Source organism: Micromesistius poutassou, assembly GCF_964030765.1.
Source record: "Micromesistius poutassou genome assembly, chromosome: 4".
Classification (NCBI taxonomy): Eukaryota; Metazoa; Chordata; class Actinopteri; order Gadiformes; family Gadidae; genus Micromesistius; species Micromesistius poutassou.
The window spans coordinates 7,043,152-7,061,828 of record NC_140274.1 but is presented as its reverse complement, the minus strand read 5'-3'; the positions used below and the strand labels follow the sequence as shown (position 1 = coordinate 7,061,828).

Genomic DNA, 18,677 nt, shown 5'->3' with positions numbered 1-18,677 from the left:
GAATTAAGAGTCGGAACCAACTGCGTTTTTACAATCGCCGGCCGAGTCCAAGTCTGGGCGTCACAACTGTCATGGCATTGGGGCCCCTGCCTCTGCCACCTGTGTGTAATACTCACACCTCTCTCTCTCTCTCTCTCTCTCTCTCTCTCTCTCTCTCTCTCTCTCTCTCTCTCTCTCTCTCTCTCTCTCTCTCGTGACATCATCACAGCTGGATGTGTAATTCCCTGCCGGTCTCCCTCTAGGAATCGCTTTCCTGAAGTCCACAGCCGGAAAAGGTCTGCTTCCCACCTCTCCCCCCTCTCCCCTCTCCCAGCAGCCCGGGGCCGGTGTGACGATACGGGGCTGTTGTGTTGAGTCTATTCCAAGAAGACAATGTACAACACCGTTTCCAACGGCTCTATATACAGAACGCTTGTTGCAACAGTGGATCAATATATAGCTTAAGACAAAGTCTTGTGTATCTACGACTCTGGCATTGTCTCTGGTCTTCTGTCTGAAGGCAATTGCCAGATATACTTTTTCCTGGGTGATCACATAAAAGCAAGATATATGCAACGTAACACAAGCATTGAGCCATTGTTTGAGCTATTAATACGATTTCACTGGGAAATACTGTATGTTGTTCCTTGAATAACACATGTTTCAAACTAATCTTTATCAAGCCATAAACAAACACCTCTTCCACCTCAGTCCACGCAGACTTTAACCCCCTGTGCTCAGCTGGTTCTGTGTATTTCAATAAACGGACTCAAGCAACACCTGTGATGATGAACAGTTTCACCTACTAGGTGTCCAAACTGCCATAAAACAGACGAATAACCTGCTGTTTGTCTCTGACAGCGCTTTGTTTCAAAGTCCACGAGAGCCGTGTGGACCAAAGTCCGAGGCGTAGCATTCCTTACATAACAGAGGCAACACAGCCACTCAAACTCTGTCAACGGTCCACATGTGTGACAACCAAAAGCACACAAAACTCCACTGAAAGGCGTCTCTAGAATTTAGAAGTGCTGTTAAAAACAACAAATCCAAAGAGCCTCACTAGAGCCTCAACACGGCCTCATTAGATGTATGATGTATAAATGAGAGTGTCCCACTCTATCCTCCCATTCTGTCTGTGGACGGACTCAAGGTGTGGTCTCCCAAGTCCCTTCCCATCACCCCTCGACGCCACCGCGCCGTGGCGCCTCCTCGTTCCCAGCTTCCACTCCGCTCTGATGAGTGGGAGAGAGTGTACGAGAGGCCCCGCTTCTAGACACCGCATCAATGGACACTAGCAGCCCGGTGCAGAGCATCAAGGGGGCTTCACACGCCCTGAGCAGCCAGCAGCAGGGAAGACCCCGCAGTCCTTTCACTGGTCCAGACAGAGCCGGGCCTCTGTGCATCTCACTGACCGCCTCTTGTGCTCCGGAGAGATCGGACAGCCCCCCCCCCCCCCCCCCCCCCCCCACCGCCGGGTCCGCACCCAGGAAGCCTGAGTGGTCCCCGGGGGACACCTGGGGTGGGGAGGGGTGTGATGGGGGCCTATGAATGTGTCAGTGATGGGACCCTCGGATGGGGTATGGTGGTGTTGAACAAACTGCCATTCATCACCAATGCATGGCGTGGGTCCCATTCAGGATGCAAAGAGACACAGATGCAAGCACATGCAACAACACGCACACACACACATACACACACAAGGCAACAGCTGAATGCATATACACACATAGGCACTTACACACACACACACACACACACACACACACACACACACACACACACACACACACACACACACACACACACACACACACACACACACACACACACACACACACACACACACACAAAAGGCCCAGCTGTCTGAAGTGCCAAGCTGACATAAAACATTGGGCATCAATGCGACCCTACCCCATTTACCCCTCACTGGTGGGAGACACTCAGTCGCTCAAAAGGCCAAAGTGCCTGGTCTGTATCCACTCCTTCCATCAATCCAACACACAATAGTCAATTGAGCAGGAACTCATGGAGAGGGTATTTCACTGGGCTGCATTTAAGCCACCCTCCCTGCCTGGCTAGCATGAAACTCGGTGGATCTAAACCGTTTAGTCAGATCTCACAAACACTTCTCCTCCAGCAACACCTCCACTACCACCAGTCATGCCGAAAGTCACTAACGTCAACACACTCCACCTCCAGTAAGACGCACACACACACACACACACACACACACACACACACACACACACACACACACACACACACACACACACACACACACACACACACACACACACACACACACACACACACACACACACACACAACCTCTGACCATACAGGGTGTTGGTGATTATCACCTCCACACAACAAACAGAGCGAGAGCGACCAGGTCCAGATAGAGGGAAGATGATGATGAAATATGTGGACAGGAAGAGCAGGAGGAGGACGAGAAGAGGAAGAGGTACTAATGACACGGTGAGGGGTGGATCGGGGCGATGATGCACGCGTGGGAGGTCAGCGCAGGAACAACAGCGAATATTGCCTACGTCTCCAGGAAACCGCACGACACCGCTGACGCGTGTCAAAAGTTCAATGATTCACCATCGATTTTTTTGGGGGGGGGGAAACAACACGCTGCGGTCTATACGTGCACCCCGGCGGCCGGGCTGTCGGGCAGGCCCGCGTGCGTCTTGTCCGTCCGCGCTCAGCTTCCTATAGGAGGAAGTTCTGAAGCAGAACAAAGCAATTACGGACCCACTCCTCTCCCTGTCATGGCCAGGCCACAGCACTACATCATTTCAACACAGACGCAGCGCTGTAGCGCTGTAAGACACGTCCACGCCTAACTAAGGGCAAGATTCATGACACATCTGTGGCGTAAGCAGCACCCCCTCCCTCCCTCACCCCTCCCCCACCCATCATGCTTAACTCCCAAACAGGAGGCGGGTTTGAGCCTCAGCACTCCGTCATTAAGCAGACACTTAACTAAATCATGCCATTAGGAAGCAGGTGGGGGTGAGCTGTCTCACTCGAGGAGGCCTACAGATTGCCCCGCCATAAGGGATTCGAACCCAGAACCTTTCCACTGGGGAGCGCTGCGTTCGTCCTTATCCTCCGCTAATGAGGCTGGTGGCTACTAGGACAGAGCTATCTGAGGCTGATCAGCGCTGGGAGGAGAGCGGCGCCGACATGCGAGTCTGAGAGTGTTCATTGTGTGCTGGGGGTAGAGCTGCGGGGGCCGGGGCCGCCTTCAAACCCATGACACGCCCCGCTCGCTGCCGGAGCCGCGGGCCCCCCGGGGGGCACCTCCTGACACATTCCTGCTCACCCCGACGGAGACACGGCCCATTAGCGTCACATGCTCGCACGCCTGCGGACGCGGCCGTGTGAGCGACAGGGAGGACGTCCACTCGGGGGAGACGGCGGGACGTAAGGCGTCGGCGTTTGAAGCCCGATAAGTTTGTACGACGAGGATCTTGAGTAAAGCGTTGCATGATGATCGTTTTACTGAACTTTAAGGGAGATCGGGAATATTTATTAAAAAAAAAAAAAAAGGTTTTTAATACTACACCCAACAGAATACATTCAAGTATAATTTTTTTAGGAAAACCATCACACACACACACACACACACACACACACACACACACACACACATACACATACACATACACACACACACACACACACACACACACACACACACACCTCTCTACTCCAGCAGCAGTGTGAGAACAAGGTGAGTGACCTGCCTGACCCTTGACCTCAGAGGGAGTTCAGAGGGTCCTTCAGGCCGGGGCCTTGATACCAAATATAAAGGGATCCCCTCTAATCCGCTAACTAAGACGGGCCCCTGAGGGCCAGTCTGGACCCCCCGTCTCCTACGGTGACCCAGAACCCATGCTGGCCTGGGGGCAGAAAGTCAGACAGGCCAAGCCGCGGCTGAGCAGGCCCCAGTGAATTCACACACACACAAGCATGTATGAGTGCACGCACATGCACACACAGACATGCACACACAAACATGGTCATGCATGCATGTGTGCACAAATGCAAACAGAGACCAGAAATGCCTCAAACCTGCATGACAGACACACACACACACACACACACACACACACACACACACACACATACACACACACTTTACTGATAGCTCCAGTGATGGAGGAAGCAAAGAATAACATTACGCTTCATGAATCCATACGTATCAATAAGTCTTCATTTTAGCTATTGTTTAAAAAAAAAAAAAGATTTCGGTAGGCGATGATGTCAGTGACAGCCTGGATGGTGGCCGCCTAGCTGCCAGCCTCTCAGACCTTCACACTTCGCTTTACTGTGGTAGGCCTTCTTCTAACAACACCAGCAGCAAGTCACGTTGGATTTTTATTTCACAACAGAGTTGACACCGAGTCGTGAATACCTTTTCACACTTCATTTTACGGCAGCCCCAAAACATTAAGCTGTACATTAATACATAATATGGCATTGAATTGTGCAATGCATGCACACACAAACACGTTAAAACTTGATCAGCCAAGAGGGACTAGACACAGGCGAGGGTTTCTCACGGCGGTTAGTCTGGCTGAAAACACAACGCGACGCGAGGCACACGCCTACAAATCCTTTATTTACAGTCTCTAACGAAACCAACGAGCAGGCGTAGTATCACCTGCACGGAGGTGGATCTCCGCGGCCGCGCGCGCGCACACACACACACACACACACACACACACACACACACGCACACGCACATACACGAAGATATACACACGTATACATACAGAGAAAACACATCGTCCGTACCTTAAAAATTCTTGAAGACAGGTGTCACAAAATCGGTGTCCACAGGTAGAAACCTGGACGGGTTCTCGCATCGCCTTGCTGCATAGCGGACACTGGAACCTTCGCTTTGGTTTCTCCAGAAACTTGTAGTCGAAACCCGGCATTGCTGCAGGATTATTTAAATCGGGCCTTCTATTGTAGGTAAACGCCTGCCGTCCACGTCAATAATGGGTGATTTCTGATGCGAGGCTTGTTTATGCCGATGTACGCGAGGGAGCCTGTCCGTCGTGCATGTCCCCTCGCCACAGAGCGATCGTGTTTCTCAGGGGCCAATATCGGCCGTTCCCTCTCTCCCCTTCTTCCCAGCAACCGGGCCGCCGACCGCAACAAAAGGACGGCGTGACAGTCCCGAAGACGCACGCAGAGACGAGGTTCGCTGTCAACGCGTAAATGTGTCAACCACACGGGCTTATTTTTCTCCTCGCCAGCAGCACGTGAATGCACGCTTCTTTCTCGCTGTGTGCAGACGCGGTAGGCTACTGACAGATGGAGCACAATGCATATCGCTGCTGTGTTTAGGTATAGGAGAGTCCCGCCTCCTCCTCCTCCTCCTCGCAGGAGGAGTCAGCGTCCAATGGGGTCGTATAATTTGATCTCGCCGATGATCTCCCCCTTTGGATGTTGTGCTGGGGATTCGTTGCACCACATCATTTGCATTCAAATGGTTATTAAATTGTTCATTTTGAATCGATGGAGAATTTGCATGCGCGACCAGTATTGTCTGGACAGCTTTTCTGGGTGGAACGCCTTTCACAATCGTAGTAATTGAATTCTAAAAATTGTTCCTCGGTATCTCTATAAAAATCCCGAATATACATAAATGGATCGTAACAACGATATGGGTTAGAAGCAGTCTCTTGAGAGCAGCCCCTATATGTCCGTGCCAACAAAGCTGGAATCTAATGAAGTCTGTATGACTTATTAACCTGCACACGTTTCTCAAGTGGTGAAAGCCGCCCTCTGGTGGTAAAAACACACTCAATAATTTAGATAAATATACATTTATAGCATTTCTAATGGCAAATACACACGATTAAAATATAGAGGGTTGCAACGGAGATGGTCTATTTGTCCATTTTGATCGTAATTCTGGTTCTAAAACATGGTGGTACAAAATAAACAATGATTACATTGGGCTAGTCTTTTTCATCACTATTCACACTGAATTACATCATCATTACATCATCCTTTAAAAAAAACAAAAAACAACGGTAGCCTGGACCTTTATGTTTGTAGAAAATAACTATTGACTTATTACAAGGTTATAAATTGGCATGATTTGATTGAAATACCTAAAACGTAAATCATAGAGCCGCACGCAATCTCTATGGGACACATGATGTACGGCACAATTTTAGTTTGCCATTGTGTGGAATGCAGTTAGATAGAAAGAGGAGCCGAGAGGACTTCCTGCTGTGGTAAGATCAGGCCAGCCTACCCATCTGACACACATGCATTGTGTGTTCTCACACACAATGCAGTGTGTAAGAACACACAGTGCTTCACACATACCTCGGAACAAGGAACCAATGTCTGGGGGTAAGAGGAGAGTGACAGATCAATAGTGGTTTAAAACACAGACAGAGGTAACATAGCAATAAGGATTGTGCCCAAGTAGAGTGTAAATACACGTTGCATCTTGAATAATGCAAAACAAGGCTGAAACAAAGCTTCACAACACAAAGAGTGAAATCGCAATAAACATGCTACAATTAACATACACAATACGTGTGTGTGTGTATGGGGATTAACAACACACCGTTATCTGCTTTAAATACCATTATGCCCGGCCGACAAACGTGTGTGCGCGCTAATCCAACGAGGCACAACATGGCCCCCGACAATGTGCTTAAGATTAATCCCGTTGCTCGCTTCGTTTGACTGACAAGTTGTTAGCGCTGGCGCTAAAGTGAGAGCTAGCAGCGCTGTGTGCTTCTCAACACATTGTGTGGTGTTGTCCCTTCATTCAGCGGCGGGTTAATTGAGATCAGGCCCGCTGGACGTCCTGCCGGGGGCTCTGCGGGCGGGCGGGCCGACCCCCTGCCCGGGACCGGCACAATGAGCTCCGCGCAGGAGGAAACCCGCTGCACTGACTTCATGTCATCTCGACTTAAGTCATCCAATGGTTTCTGGAAAACTCACGGCAGAAACCCGCTTCCTAATCAGGCTGAGGGAAAGGCACTTGATTGAGCATTGGAGATATTTGGCTCCAACGCTGTGACTATGCTTTGGTTCTCTGGAAACGTAGCCAACGGCGAAGGGCGTCATTTGCCGTGTGGGGTGGGGGGGGGGGGGGGGGGGAATGAGAGTTGTTGGTTTTAGGACCGGTTCTTTCTCTCTGACAAGCTGTCCTGTCGTCTTGCGCCACAGCAGGGCTGTGCTGCAGGAAGTGGAGTCGAGGTGCACAACACGCAGAGACAGCAGACATCATCGTGGTACCGGTTCCTCCAGCAGTGCTGAAGAGAGAGAGAGTGAGAGTGCGAGAGTGCGAGAGAGAGAGAGAGAGAGAGAGAGAGAGAGAGAGAGAGAGAGAGAGAGGCTAGGGTCACGCGTCAGCATTCTGGGAATAGTTCAACTCCAGTCATGGAGTAAAGAGACAAAGAACACAGCTACCGAGTGCTCTTTGTGACCACATAAAGTGAGAGGTCATGACTGAAACTCACTAAAGACATGAATACCGAGACACACAAAGGTTTAGAATCGTGCTACCTATAATCAACAAACAAATCGTGAAACGTATGTCAATGCTTGTATTGTGTCACTGTCGGTTTGGAATGACATGACTCATGACTTAGCAGAGAAGCCTCTGTGCATTAAAGACATCTCAATTAGTTGTTCAATCATTGCCCTCTGTGGTGACGATATCTGATGCAACGTCTGCATCTGTCTGCATCAATGTACGGTGTGGAGTAGTGTAATCCCACCATCATAATGGGGAACCTTCCTCTTGATATGTATTTACAAATGTATACAGTTTATTCAATCGTTTTTCTTATTATCCTGATATAACTGCTGATATATCTGTTAAACTCACACAATAAACCCAGTAATAAACCCTTAACTGATGGAGGGATCCCCCACTCTGCGTCCCTTCTCTAGATTTCTTCCTTGCTAACCTTTCTTGCCCCCTGGTGGGCTAGGGTCAGGGGGGTGTTATAAATATACTGCCTGTTAAGCCCTTTGAGAGTGTAACTGTGATTAAGGGCTATACAAATAAAATGGAATGGAATTGAATTGAATTGAATTGAATAACTGGTTTAGATAAATTCACATTTCATCGAAGTCTCAGTTTGCATACCGGAGCACACCTCTCTTTCTCGACAACTCGTAGTAAACTCATATTGGCTACTGCCAGTGAAACGTCATTTAAAACAAAGCCAAAGCCCAATGAGGCAAATGCGACAGGCTTTCCGTGTGTGTGAGGAACAAGAGCAGCTCTCTGAATTAGGCCCGCTGACAGGGAGAAAGGGCCGGGCGAGCAGGCCACCGGGCGCACAAAGAGCCACGGTTACTTTCTTACACAGCAGCTGAAAGAAAGCTCCGGGGACTTCCCTCTGGAGGAGTTTAACTCCAGCGAACAAATGGGCCTTTCACGGCCCAGACGCAGCCCTCAAAGGAGCAGGAAGGGCCGGTGTCTCCTCTCTGGCGACGCCGGCCGTGAGGAGCTTCTCCGGGCCGACACGTTTATTTTCTTGCGGTCCGAGAGGGCGGATCAGCGAACGCTATTAGTCGACCCAGCGTCTCGACCGCCGTGAGGCAACGACATACGAGTAAATGAATTGAAAAAAAAAATGAAAAAAAAAAAAGGTAATGAGTGGAATATTACGCTTCACTGCCAGCAGGGTGTTGCCATGACAACAGGCCACCGCCGTCACCGTGAACGGGTGGCTCTCGTCGAGCTGCACCGCCTTCGGTATCCCAGAATCCTCCTCTTTCCTGCCCAGCCGTCCCCGCGCGCCCTTTCCCCAGGTGTACACCTCCCCATCTGAGAGAGAGAGAGAGAGAGAGAGAGAGAGAGAGAGAGAGAGAGAGAGAGAGAGAGAGAGAGAGACAGAGACAGAGACAGAGACAGAGACAGACAGACAGACAGACAGACACACACACACAGGTCAGGATTTCAAATTAAAATCCATCTCCCCACCCCCTCTCCTGCCCCTCACCCAACTCCTGAACCGTTTGAATGTTAACAATCCACTTCTACCCAGGATACTAATCCGGTCCATGAAAGACAAATGTGTCCTCCTGACAAGAGGCCATCTTAAGGCCCAGTGGGACTCCTCCAGAGACACTTACACAACCACCGGCTTAAAGCACTCTGCTCTCCTTTATTCATGGAGCTGATGATGAGGACGCACCAATCTGCTACTCAAACCCCAAATACACATCCATTAATAAATAGATGAATAAATAAATAACATATAAGAGACATACGTTGAACAATCACATGTTATCAAGTAGAAATGTAACAAATGTAACAGAGACAACTGAGAACTGTAAAAAAAAGAAACACCAGAAAAAATTGATCATTTACTGCAATAACCTTTTTAAGTTTATGAAAATAGTCAAAAATGAGAAAAATATGATGTAAGTGAATAATACTAATATAATTATTATTATATAATAATCTCATAATATAACTCAAAGCGTATTTCTCTCTCTCCCTCACCGGATCCGATGGCAAGGGAGAAGGCGTCGCCGCAGGCTGCCATGGCGATGCCCTGTAACCCGGGCACCAGGAAGGGCACCCTGCTGGTCCGCCGCGAGCTGCAGCCAATCTGGCCGTGCTGGTTACTGCCGAAGGTGAAGCACTCGCCCTTCTCTGCACAGGGAGACAGTCACACAGAAACACAGGGTCAGAAACAAAGGGTTGAAGAGGTCAAAGGAATAATGAAAAGAAATGCACCAAACGCGAATAGTAACAAAAATGCCTCTAATCTATTCCGGCATCTCGACCAAGAATCATGTTTCGGTTCTTTGTTTGAAGCGTCTATCAGTTTTAAGGTCATACGTGTTCACTGCAGCATTGAAGAGTACACTGAAGAGAGAACTGCAACACAGGTCACTCTCCTGAAACATTAACTCCAAATAATCAATCAAGACAAAAATCCTCAGTTTCATTAAGATTCTCCAAACTGCTTTACAAGGGGGTCTTAGTGGTCTCATCTATATAGATCTATATCTATAGATATAGATGTAGATAGAAAGTAAGTCAATATAATTAATTCCTTCTATAAAATCTTTGGATAAGAACAGACACCAGGGGCAGCGATTGTCCAGGATGTGGTTTTGCTTTTGCGCCTTTAGGAAGTGATAATCATGAGCTTAAAGGTGGCTTATAGGTGGCTCGTGGTCTCCAGCTTCGTGGTTTTACCCGTGACGGCGATGGAGTGGGCGGTGCCGATGTCCACGTACACCATCCTCTCCACGCTGAGCGGCGCCGAGCGCACCGCCGTGAACACGTGGACCTCCTCCACCTGGTCACACGCCGCGGCCTCCTCCCCCGCCTCAATCAGGTCCAGGCCCAGCTTGTTGAACCTGTGGGGGGACGCAACACAATAGAGAGAGAGAGAGAGAGAGAGAGAGAGAGAGAGAGAGAGAGAGAGAGAGAGAGAGAGAGAGGAGAGAGAGAGAGAGAGCGGAAGAGAGAGAGAGCAATAGAACAAGAGAGAGAGACACACTGACACGGACCACAACCACAACATGTGTGGTGAGAGAGAGAGAGAGAGAGAGAGAGATAGACAGACAGAGCGAGAGAGACACACACACACTGGTCAGGATTTCAACATGTGTGGGTTCAAGTCCAAGGTGCTGGCAGTGAGACTGAAGCATTGTGACGGGAGACAGAGAGAGAGGGCATATTTTCACGATGAGGTTTGGTTTGAAACCCGAGCCACCCTGAGCCAACAGGAGGACGTGGGCGACAGGTATCTAACCACAGGTGTCTCAACACAGGTATCCCAACAATGCAGCCGCCGGCGCCGCTCTGAGCTCAGACAGCCTGCCCTTGTGTCGGCTGTCGCCCTAACTCACAGACAACAGCGCGTCCTGGGTGCCACGGGGCGGGGGGGGGGGGGGGGGGAATGGCGTCTCGCAGGATACACAGCAGGCCCCCCCAGGTTAATGTGTATAATCTATCCTGTAATCCACCAGCGGCAGGGCCGTCAAAACACCTGGTTCCCTGTGGCACGCTTCACTGTATCATTACAGGGATGTGTGTGTGTTTACGAGAGAGAGAGAGAGAGAGAGAGAGAGAGAGTATGTATGTTAACTGTGTTATTAAGAGAGGAGTGTGCAAGTGCATATGTGTGTGTGTGTGTGTGTGTGTGTGTGTGTGTGTGAGTTCGAGAGTGAGTGAGTGAGTGAGTGAGTGAGAGGGAGAGTAAGCGAGCGCTTGTGTGCGAGTGTGTGTTAATGATCTCAAACGATATACCTGTTGCTCCCACAGGCCAGGATGTTGTGCTGGGTGCTGATGATCATGGAGCAGTCCACGGCACACAGCACCTTGTGGGCCTCGAAGCCCGCAGGCACGGCCACCTGCTGGGGGGAGGAGTGGGAGTCCAGGGTGCCCAGCCCCAGGCGACCTAGCGGGGCCACGTGAGAGATGGAGAATGGAAGAGATAAGGCAGAGGGCCCGTGGGCAATCTAGATGGACGTCACCTGTTTTGAACTGCAAGGAAATTCAATGATGAAGTTATTCTCAGTGCATGTGTTATCTAGTTCGTAACTCACTTACGTATGCAATATTATGGCGTATTTAAGTAATTAGCATGAGACCAAAACGTAGGCGGTATTTTGATTGCATCTGTGAGGATTTAATTGGATTGTGGACAAAAAGGGGAATAAGGGACACTAGTGGGTGTGTGTGAGGCTGGAGCGGAGACATTCACGATGACATCATCGGTGGACAGTTTACAAGTTGGCTTCAGACAGAAAAACACAATTACGCTGTAAATAAAGTGATGTCTATCAGACTTGGATGAGATAATAACCCAGAAAACAGAATTTGGCCTGTGTAACTGAATAGGTGAATAAAATGACATTGGAAATTAGATAGATTTCAATTTCAGGGTGGCTTACCATTGTCTCCACGACCCCAAGCGAACACTTCTCTCTCATTGGTCACAGCAAGCACATGGGAGGCACCGCAGGACACCTGGACCAGCTCGTAGCCCAGCAGGGCCTCCACTATCTTGGGCTAGACAGACATGAGGGGAGAACATGGATCTCACCCGAGATCATTTTCAACCTTCTTTCCTTCTACTTTACACTTTTCTGTTAAACACTCTCTTCAAGTCATCACCTCAAGTCATCCTTAATATATTTATATAATTTTTTTAGGAATACATTCTTCAAATCTTTCAATTCAGTGCACATCAGAACAATAATCCCACTATCACACGTACATCTGGACCTACTGAACAATAAGACGTGGTGCATGTAAAGCCAACTAAGGGCTTTACTCTGACCCGAACCCCTTTACTCTGACCTGAACCCCCCTCACTGACCCAGGAGCACCTCCTCACCTGCGTCACGTCGTTGAAGCTGCCGTGACCCAGGCAGCCGTTGCTCCCGCTGCCAAACGTCATGATGATGCCTCTGTCTGCCAGAGTGAAAGTGAAAGTGAAAGTTAGAGTAAAGGGGATTAGCGGGACTATTAGTCCCTGAGTGGAGGTGTTATAGTTATGTGGACCCACACAAAGTGTATAATCCCTGACAAGGGATTATATGACAACACTAATCTGCCTTTGCAGCTGAGAAGAGTGAGCTGGGAAGGGGGAGGGGGGAAGGATGGAGGGAAAGGGGGGTTGGGGGGGTTGAAGAGTGAATACATTCTGCAATCCTGAGCTATCTGCTGTCAACGGGGGAGTAATGGCCACTTCCTGTAGGAGACACAAAGGCGTCTTTGACCCACGACCTCGTGGGGAAGTGATGGACTGTACAGCATAAGGCTGAGCTCGGACGTTCCTTTTTCTACGCGGGTGTCGCGGTGAGAAATGTGTTTACCAGGGGATTCATACACTCCTACGGAACTCTTCCCAACCCAAATGTCAAGATTTAGATTCATCTATTTAATCTATTTAGGTATAAAAGTTTAAGTCACTCTTGAAAGGCGTTGGTTTTGGTGTAACGTCAGGGATGGTTCAGTGTAAAATAATAAGGGATTATGTTCAGGTATAAGAAGAGGTGTATGTTCTGCTGCTTATAAGAAAGGGTTAGAGGAAAAGATGACATTACAGGCGTAAATACTGTAGGTCGAATACTGTAAGTAAGTAAGCTCTCAGTATTATCGTCTTGCTAAACTACTGCTAAAGCCTCCTTGCAAGTTTGTGGTGGGATTGGTTTGAACATTTTTAGATGTGGAAGTGGTTCATGGTACTGGATGGATTAAATAGTGGAAGTAAGTGATTATCTCTGCACTTTGATATTGCTTTTTGTGTGTCTGTGTGCATGTGCCAGTGCGTGTGCATGCATGTGCCAGTGCGTGTGCGTGCGTGTGTTTGTGTGCGCGCATACAGCGAGTATGCGTGCATTTGGTGTGCGTGTTATGAGTAATGTGAGTCAAAGGTCATAGGTCATAACAGCAGCAACAGTTCTACACTTGGCCCCAGTAAAGGAGAGGGTCCACCCCACCTGTCATGCAGGTGGTGAAGAGGTCCCCGCAGGCCACAGACTTGATGGTGACCCCCGATTGACCCTCCAGAAAGCGGGAGATGAACTGATGCTGCATGGGGTCCACGCCCCCGGGGAGGCCGGGCTCACCGCAGCCTACAGACGGGACCTGGAACCGCACACACACGCTTCTTTTACTCTACTGCTTTGATCAATCGTGAGTTGGCTTGGGTCACACTGTTATCTGGGACTTGTTTGCATGGAGGAGGCTGGTGCAGACATTTCTTGGCTTAATGACTTCTACTTGTGGTTTGCTAATGTGCATGTAATGAATAATATATATATTATAAACATGGAACTTGAAACCACCATCAACCAGTATAAATATTTCACTATTTATATTTAGTCATTTAAAATTTGCATTAATTCAAAGCAACCTGTGAGTCCGATACATGAAGGGGTTATTTGGAAGCGGGTAGGGATTGGTACGGTGAGGTATCATGAAAGAGGATGAGTACAGATATACCCTCTCCACCACACTATCCTGTAAGGTGGGTTTATCCTCTGAACATCTGAAACCACACCACAACAACAGCACAGAAGACACAAAGTTTCTCTTTGACCCGCTTGCAGTCGATGAGGTAATGCAGTTAAGAGACCCAGACCCGGACTCACCTCCCAGGTGATGAGCCGCCCGGACCGGGTGACCCCCATCCTCTGGGTGCGTCCCAGGGAGACCTGCAGCACCTCCGTGTTGAGCATGGGCAGGCGCAGCGGGGCGGAGATGCCACTGCCCCAGGTATAGACCGAAGACAGGGGCAGTGTGTGCACCTTGCCCGTGCCCAGCCCCATCGCTCCGTCTGGGGGGGGGGACAGGGAGACACGCGGGCACGCCCGGAGACCGTTTCACAAGGGGAACGCTGGTATCAGTAGAGGGGGGGGATCTTTAGGTATCTCACCATTCCATTCATTGTTTGATGAAGTACACAGCGGTGCTTATTTTAGGATGTACTCCGTTAGCGTGCTAAGAAAGGTGCTACTGTGGCAAATGATGGCGTGAGAGCAGTGTGTATACGATTATGGCCTTTTTGTATTTGAAAAAGGTTATCAACTGATTGATGCAATGTCAACACAAGAAGGCGAACCAAAGATAAAAGGGAAAATATACAACAACAAAAAAGTTTTTGTGGAAGTTGGAAAGATTTAAAGTTGTGAATCGATTCAGCATCATAGAAGATAGGCATTGCGATTCCGAATGGATTTTTCCCCGGTCCCTGGTTAAGACTCTCAACTCTGCTGTTGCGGAGAAGGGACATACCTCTGGACCTGGAGCCAGGGATCCTGCCCCCTGGTCTACCGTGGGGTCCGTGTGGAACGCTGGAAAGAGGTTTCTCTATTCTGGAGGATAAAGGGCAATGGGGGAAAATGGTCAGTTCTGTAATTGTGATTCCCGACCGGGGTACATGTACCCATAGGTACCTCAGCAGATTTCAGAGGATATTTTAAAAGATGATGTTATAACTATAAACAAAAATGACAATTTCAAACATGAATTAAATTTAAAATAGGAAAAAGAAATGTTCATTGTTTCTGATCAATAAAGTTAAGACCAGAAGTATAAGTATGCCTCAGCTACTTCCATTTTAAACAGTGTAGGCCACTACACTATAAATAATAATGATATGAAACCATAATAGTATAAATCATTAATATTAGTTATATATTTCTGGTTTGATGTCGATGAATGGTACTTCAGCTTTACTGATGGGGCTGTGGGGGGAAAACGAGACAAAACATAGACATTCTTTAAAGCATTCGTTTGAAGTTTTCCAGTATTTGTTTATTGATCACATATAAAGTCATGCACGTAAAACTGGCAGTAAAATGCTCACTTTGCCTGCGCCTTTGACAATCAATTCTTCGAGCTTCAACAATAAAATGATAAATACACAAGTAGAAGTATACAAGTGGAAGTATCACCTGCGCATCTTGACGTTGCCAATGTCGGTGTAGAGGTTGAGCAGCGGCCTGATGCACACGGGGAGGGCCATGATCTCGTTGAGCTGCGGCCTCTTGGAGGGGTCCAGGTTCAGCATGTTGAGCACCAGCCCCCTGAGCTCGGGGCTGTAGCGGTCCGAGATCGGGGCGAAGGTCCCGCTCATGATCTTCAGCACCAGGGCCGGGAGATTCTGCAAGACACACACACGGCGCCGACATCTTAAGCCACATCAGGCTGGATGAAAGCTTTACATCATCAGCGTCGAGTATTTCTACCAAAGTATACCGTTCAATTAGTGGAACGATCTGAACACTAATGAGGAGGGTTTGGAGCCTCGACACACACGGTGTAGCTAATCATTATCACACACTCTTTAACGGAAAACACTTCAAACGCCCATGATGAAAAGGAGATGAAATCTGCTGTGTTAATCTAGGAAAGTTTAGACTAGACCATTTAAGACTAATATGCAGACGTTTGTGTGTGTGTGTGTGTGTGTGTGTGTGTGTGTGTGTGTGTATGAGTGTGTGTCTGTGTTTGTGTGCGTGTCTGTGCGTGCGTGCATGTGCATGCGTGTGTCTATGTCTGTTTGTGTGTGTGTGTGTGTGTGTGTGTGTGTGTGTGTGTGCGTGTATGTGTGCGTGTGCGTGCATGCGTGCATGTGCGTGCCTGCATGTGTGCGTGCATGCGTGCGTGTTACAGTACCGCGGCCTCGAAGGCTCTCTTGAGGCTGGCCAGCTCGTACAGCACGCAGCCCAGCGCCCAGATGTCACTCTTCTGGTTGTACGGCTTCCCCTCGCACAGCTCTGGAGAAATGTAGCAGGGCGTCCCCACCACCTGACCCCAGACACAAGGACAGGAGCTTCCATTAGTAGTCAATGTCATTATTATTTATATTCTCGGGAAATCCATAACCCATCATTTGCACATCGGCACACTTTATATTTTGCACTTCAATATTTTGTTGATTAAGATTTATATTGTTTGTATATGTATATGTGTTTTTTCTTGTTGGTTTTTAGGTCATATCCTGTACATTTGTTTTTACGTATTTTGTCTCTTTCTTGATATCACCAACACACCAGGACACATCCCTTGTATGTTAAAACTTCCTCTGAACGAAACTCAGTGTTGTTCTTGTGGTTCTGATCCCAGTGCCGACACACGCGCGGGGAGGGGGGGGGTCTCGACCCAAACTCACCGTGTACGCTTTGCTCTTGCTCACGAGGATCTTGGAGATGCCGAAGTCTCCAATCTTGACGATCATCTGGTGCTTGTCCAGCAGGATGTTCTGGGTCTTGAGGTCACGGTGCAGGATCAGCTTGTTGTGCACGTGGTACATGGCCAGCAGGATCTGCACGAAGAAGTGCAAGATGGTGTCTTCATCCAGCAGCGAGTTGCAGCGCTTCTGGATGTAGTCGGCCAGGGTTCCCCCTGTGGGACGGTGGTGCAGCTGTCAGGATCACCATCGTCGTGATGTATGGGTCAAAGGTCAAATGGATGGCATAAAAGTCCCGTCGTCGATGCAGCTGTTAGGATCACTATCATCCTAACGCGACTTACATTTAGCAGATAAAAGCGTCTGCTAAATGCCCTAAACGTAAATGTGTCATGTGGTAGAAGTCAAAGGTCACATAGATGGAGTAAAAGTCCCATTATCGATGCAGCCTTTAATATCACCATCATGTTGTACGGGTCAAAGGTCACATGGATGATGTAGTCCCGTCATTGACGCAGTCTTTAGGATCACTTATTGTGGTACTAGTCACAAGTCCCATGGATGATGGCATATAATGACTTGCTGGTTGAATAGCATTAAATAAAAAAGAAACAAAATACTAAAGAATGTTACGCTACAGACATGATACTACTCCCCCCCCCCCCCCCCCCACACACACACACAGACGAAAAAGCACACAAAAAGGCACTGACACCAGATAACTAACCCTTAAGTGTTATTTATGCCTACCAGGCACATCTGATCTGACACCCAGTATGTCCCACCATTACAGACCCAGAGAACTGTGGGAACGCAGCGCTGAGCGGGAATGACGTCGACGTGAAACACTATACCTGGCGCGTACTCCATGGCTATCATCAGGGCCTTGTCCTCCAGGAAGTTCTCATAGTACTCGATGATGTTGGGGTGGTTGAGCAGCTTGAGGACCTGGCACTCGTTCTGGGCGGAGAGGCGCTCGTCGCGCGTCATCTGCTCCACGGGGATCTCCTTGAGGATGACGGCCGCGCCGTCGCCGCGTCGGCGGCATAGGTGCACGATGCTGTGATGGGATGGAGAGATGATGATGTGCTTTAGCGGATGGATTCGTAGACACCTTCGGTTGTGAGTGTGTAGTACCTTACCCAGTGAGCACTAGATTTCCTCATTGGCATGATCTTACGCAATGCCATCTACTGTTATTCAATAGGTCTATGGGCTCAGGCATAGATGTATATTAGATGTCTTCAACGTTTTAGATTGCTTAGTGGGGATATTGTCAAGTAACATTAGCCTAGAGACCCTAGGCGGTAGTTTAGTTAGATAGATAAATAAAATGGCTTTCGACTTGGTTCATGAATTGGGTTAATTATATACTACAATACGATGATGATTATGATGATCAAATGCAAAATATAACCAAAACAATGAAATGCCACCAGGTTTAAGGCATTTAAATTTTAACGAACACCGATTAACGCGTATATACATGTGTCGAAATACAGAATGGGGGTTTAGGAGAAAGTTTTCCATGGCCGTAGAAGACGACCGCATCGCATCACTTTCTGAGCGTTTTATTTCCTCCCCACGGCTCATTATAATCAGCAAATAGAAGCGCTGATGTGGTAATAACGTCGTTAAAGGCCAACGAGTTTCCATTTACCCGAAAGCTCCTCTCCCGACCACTTTAATCTTTTCATACTTTTCCATCGCTGCTTTCGGGGTTCAACATTTCCGCCGTCTCCACGGCAACAAGCCCCTCCTCCTACATGGAGCGGCTCTGGACAAACATAATACCAAGTGGTACTTGTTCTCAGACAAAACCATCTTCACAACCTCTCACCTGAATGGTGCTCTATAGTCACTTACTCTCCTGTTATAATTAGTATTTGACAGACAGACAGACAGATATAGACAGACAGGCAAAGAGAGACAGACAGAACGACAGTCAGACAGAGAGACAGGCAGACACAGGGTGTTGTGTGTGTGTGTTATGGTAATATGGCAGATTCTGGAGTGGGCAGG

General features: G+C 48.5%; 2 protein-coding genes across 2 annotated transcripts in view; both read right to left on the bottom strand.

Moving 5' to 3' along the window:
• The window catches only part of traf4a (tnf receptor-associated factor 4a), a 16,206-nt gene extending 10,914 nt beyond the window's left edge, over positions 1-5,292 (bottom strand). Inside the window, exon 1 of the mRNA XM_084466332.1 lies at positions 4,731-5,292. Coding sequence (XP_084322458.1) covers positions 4,731-4,931 — 201 coding nt within the window. The 5' untranslated portion in view covers positions 4,932-5,292. The remainder of the gene's footprint in view (positions 1-4,730) is intronic.
• Positions 5,293-7,144: 1,852 nt separating this feature from the next.
• On the bottom strand, positions 7,145-18,362 carry nek8 (NIMA-related kinase 8; the record flags this gene model as incomplete). The annotated part of the gene is made up of 15 exons (XM_084466653.1): positions 7,145-7,283; positions 8,654-8,812; positions 9,494-9,646; positions 10,199-10,362; positions 11,258-11,408; positions 11,905-12,022; positions 12,351-12,427; positions 13,459-13,606; positions 14,113-14,297; positions 14,756-14,835; positions 15,418-15,626; positions 16,142-16,273; positions 16,638-16,870; positions 17,510-17,715; positions 18,316-18,362. The coding sequence occupies 15 exons, from the start codon at positions 18,360-18,362 to the stop codon at positions 7,255-7,257; spliced, it is 2,091 nt and encodes a 696-aa protein (XP_084322779.1). The 3' UTR covers positions 7,145-7,254.
• Positions 18,363-18,677: the final 315 nt, after the last annotated feature.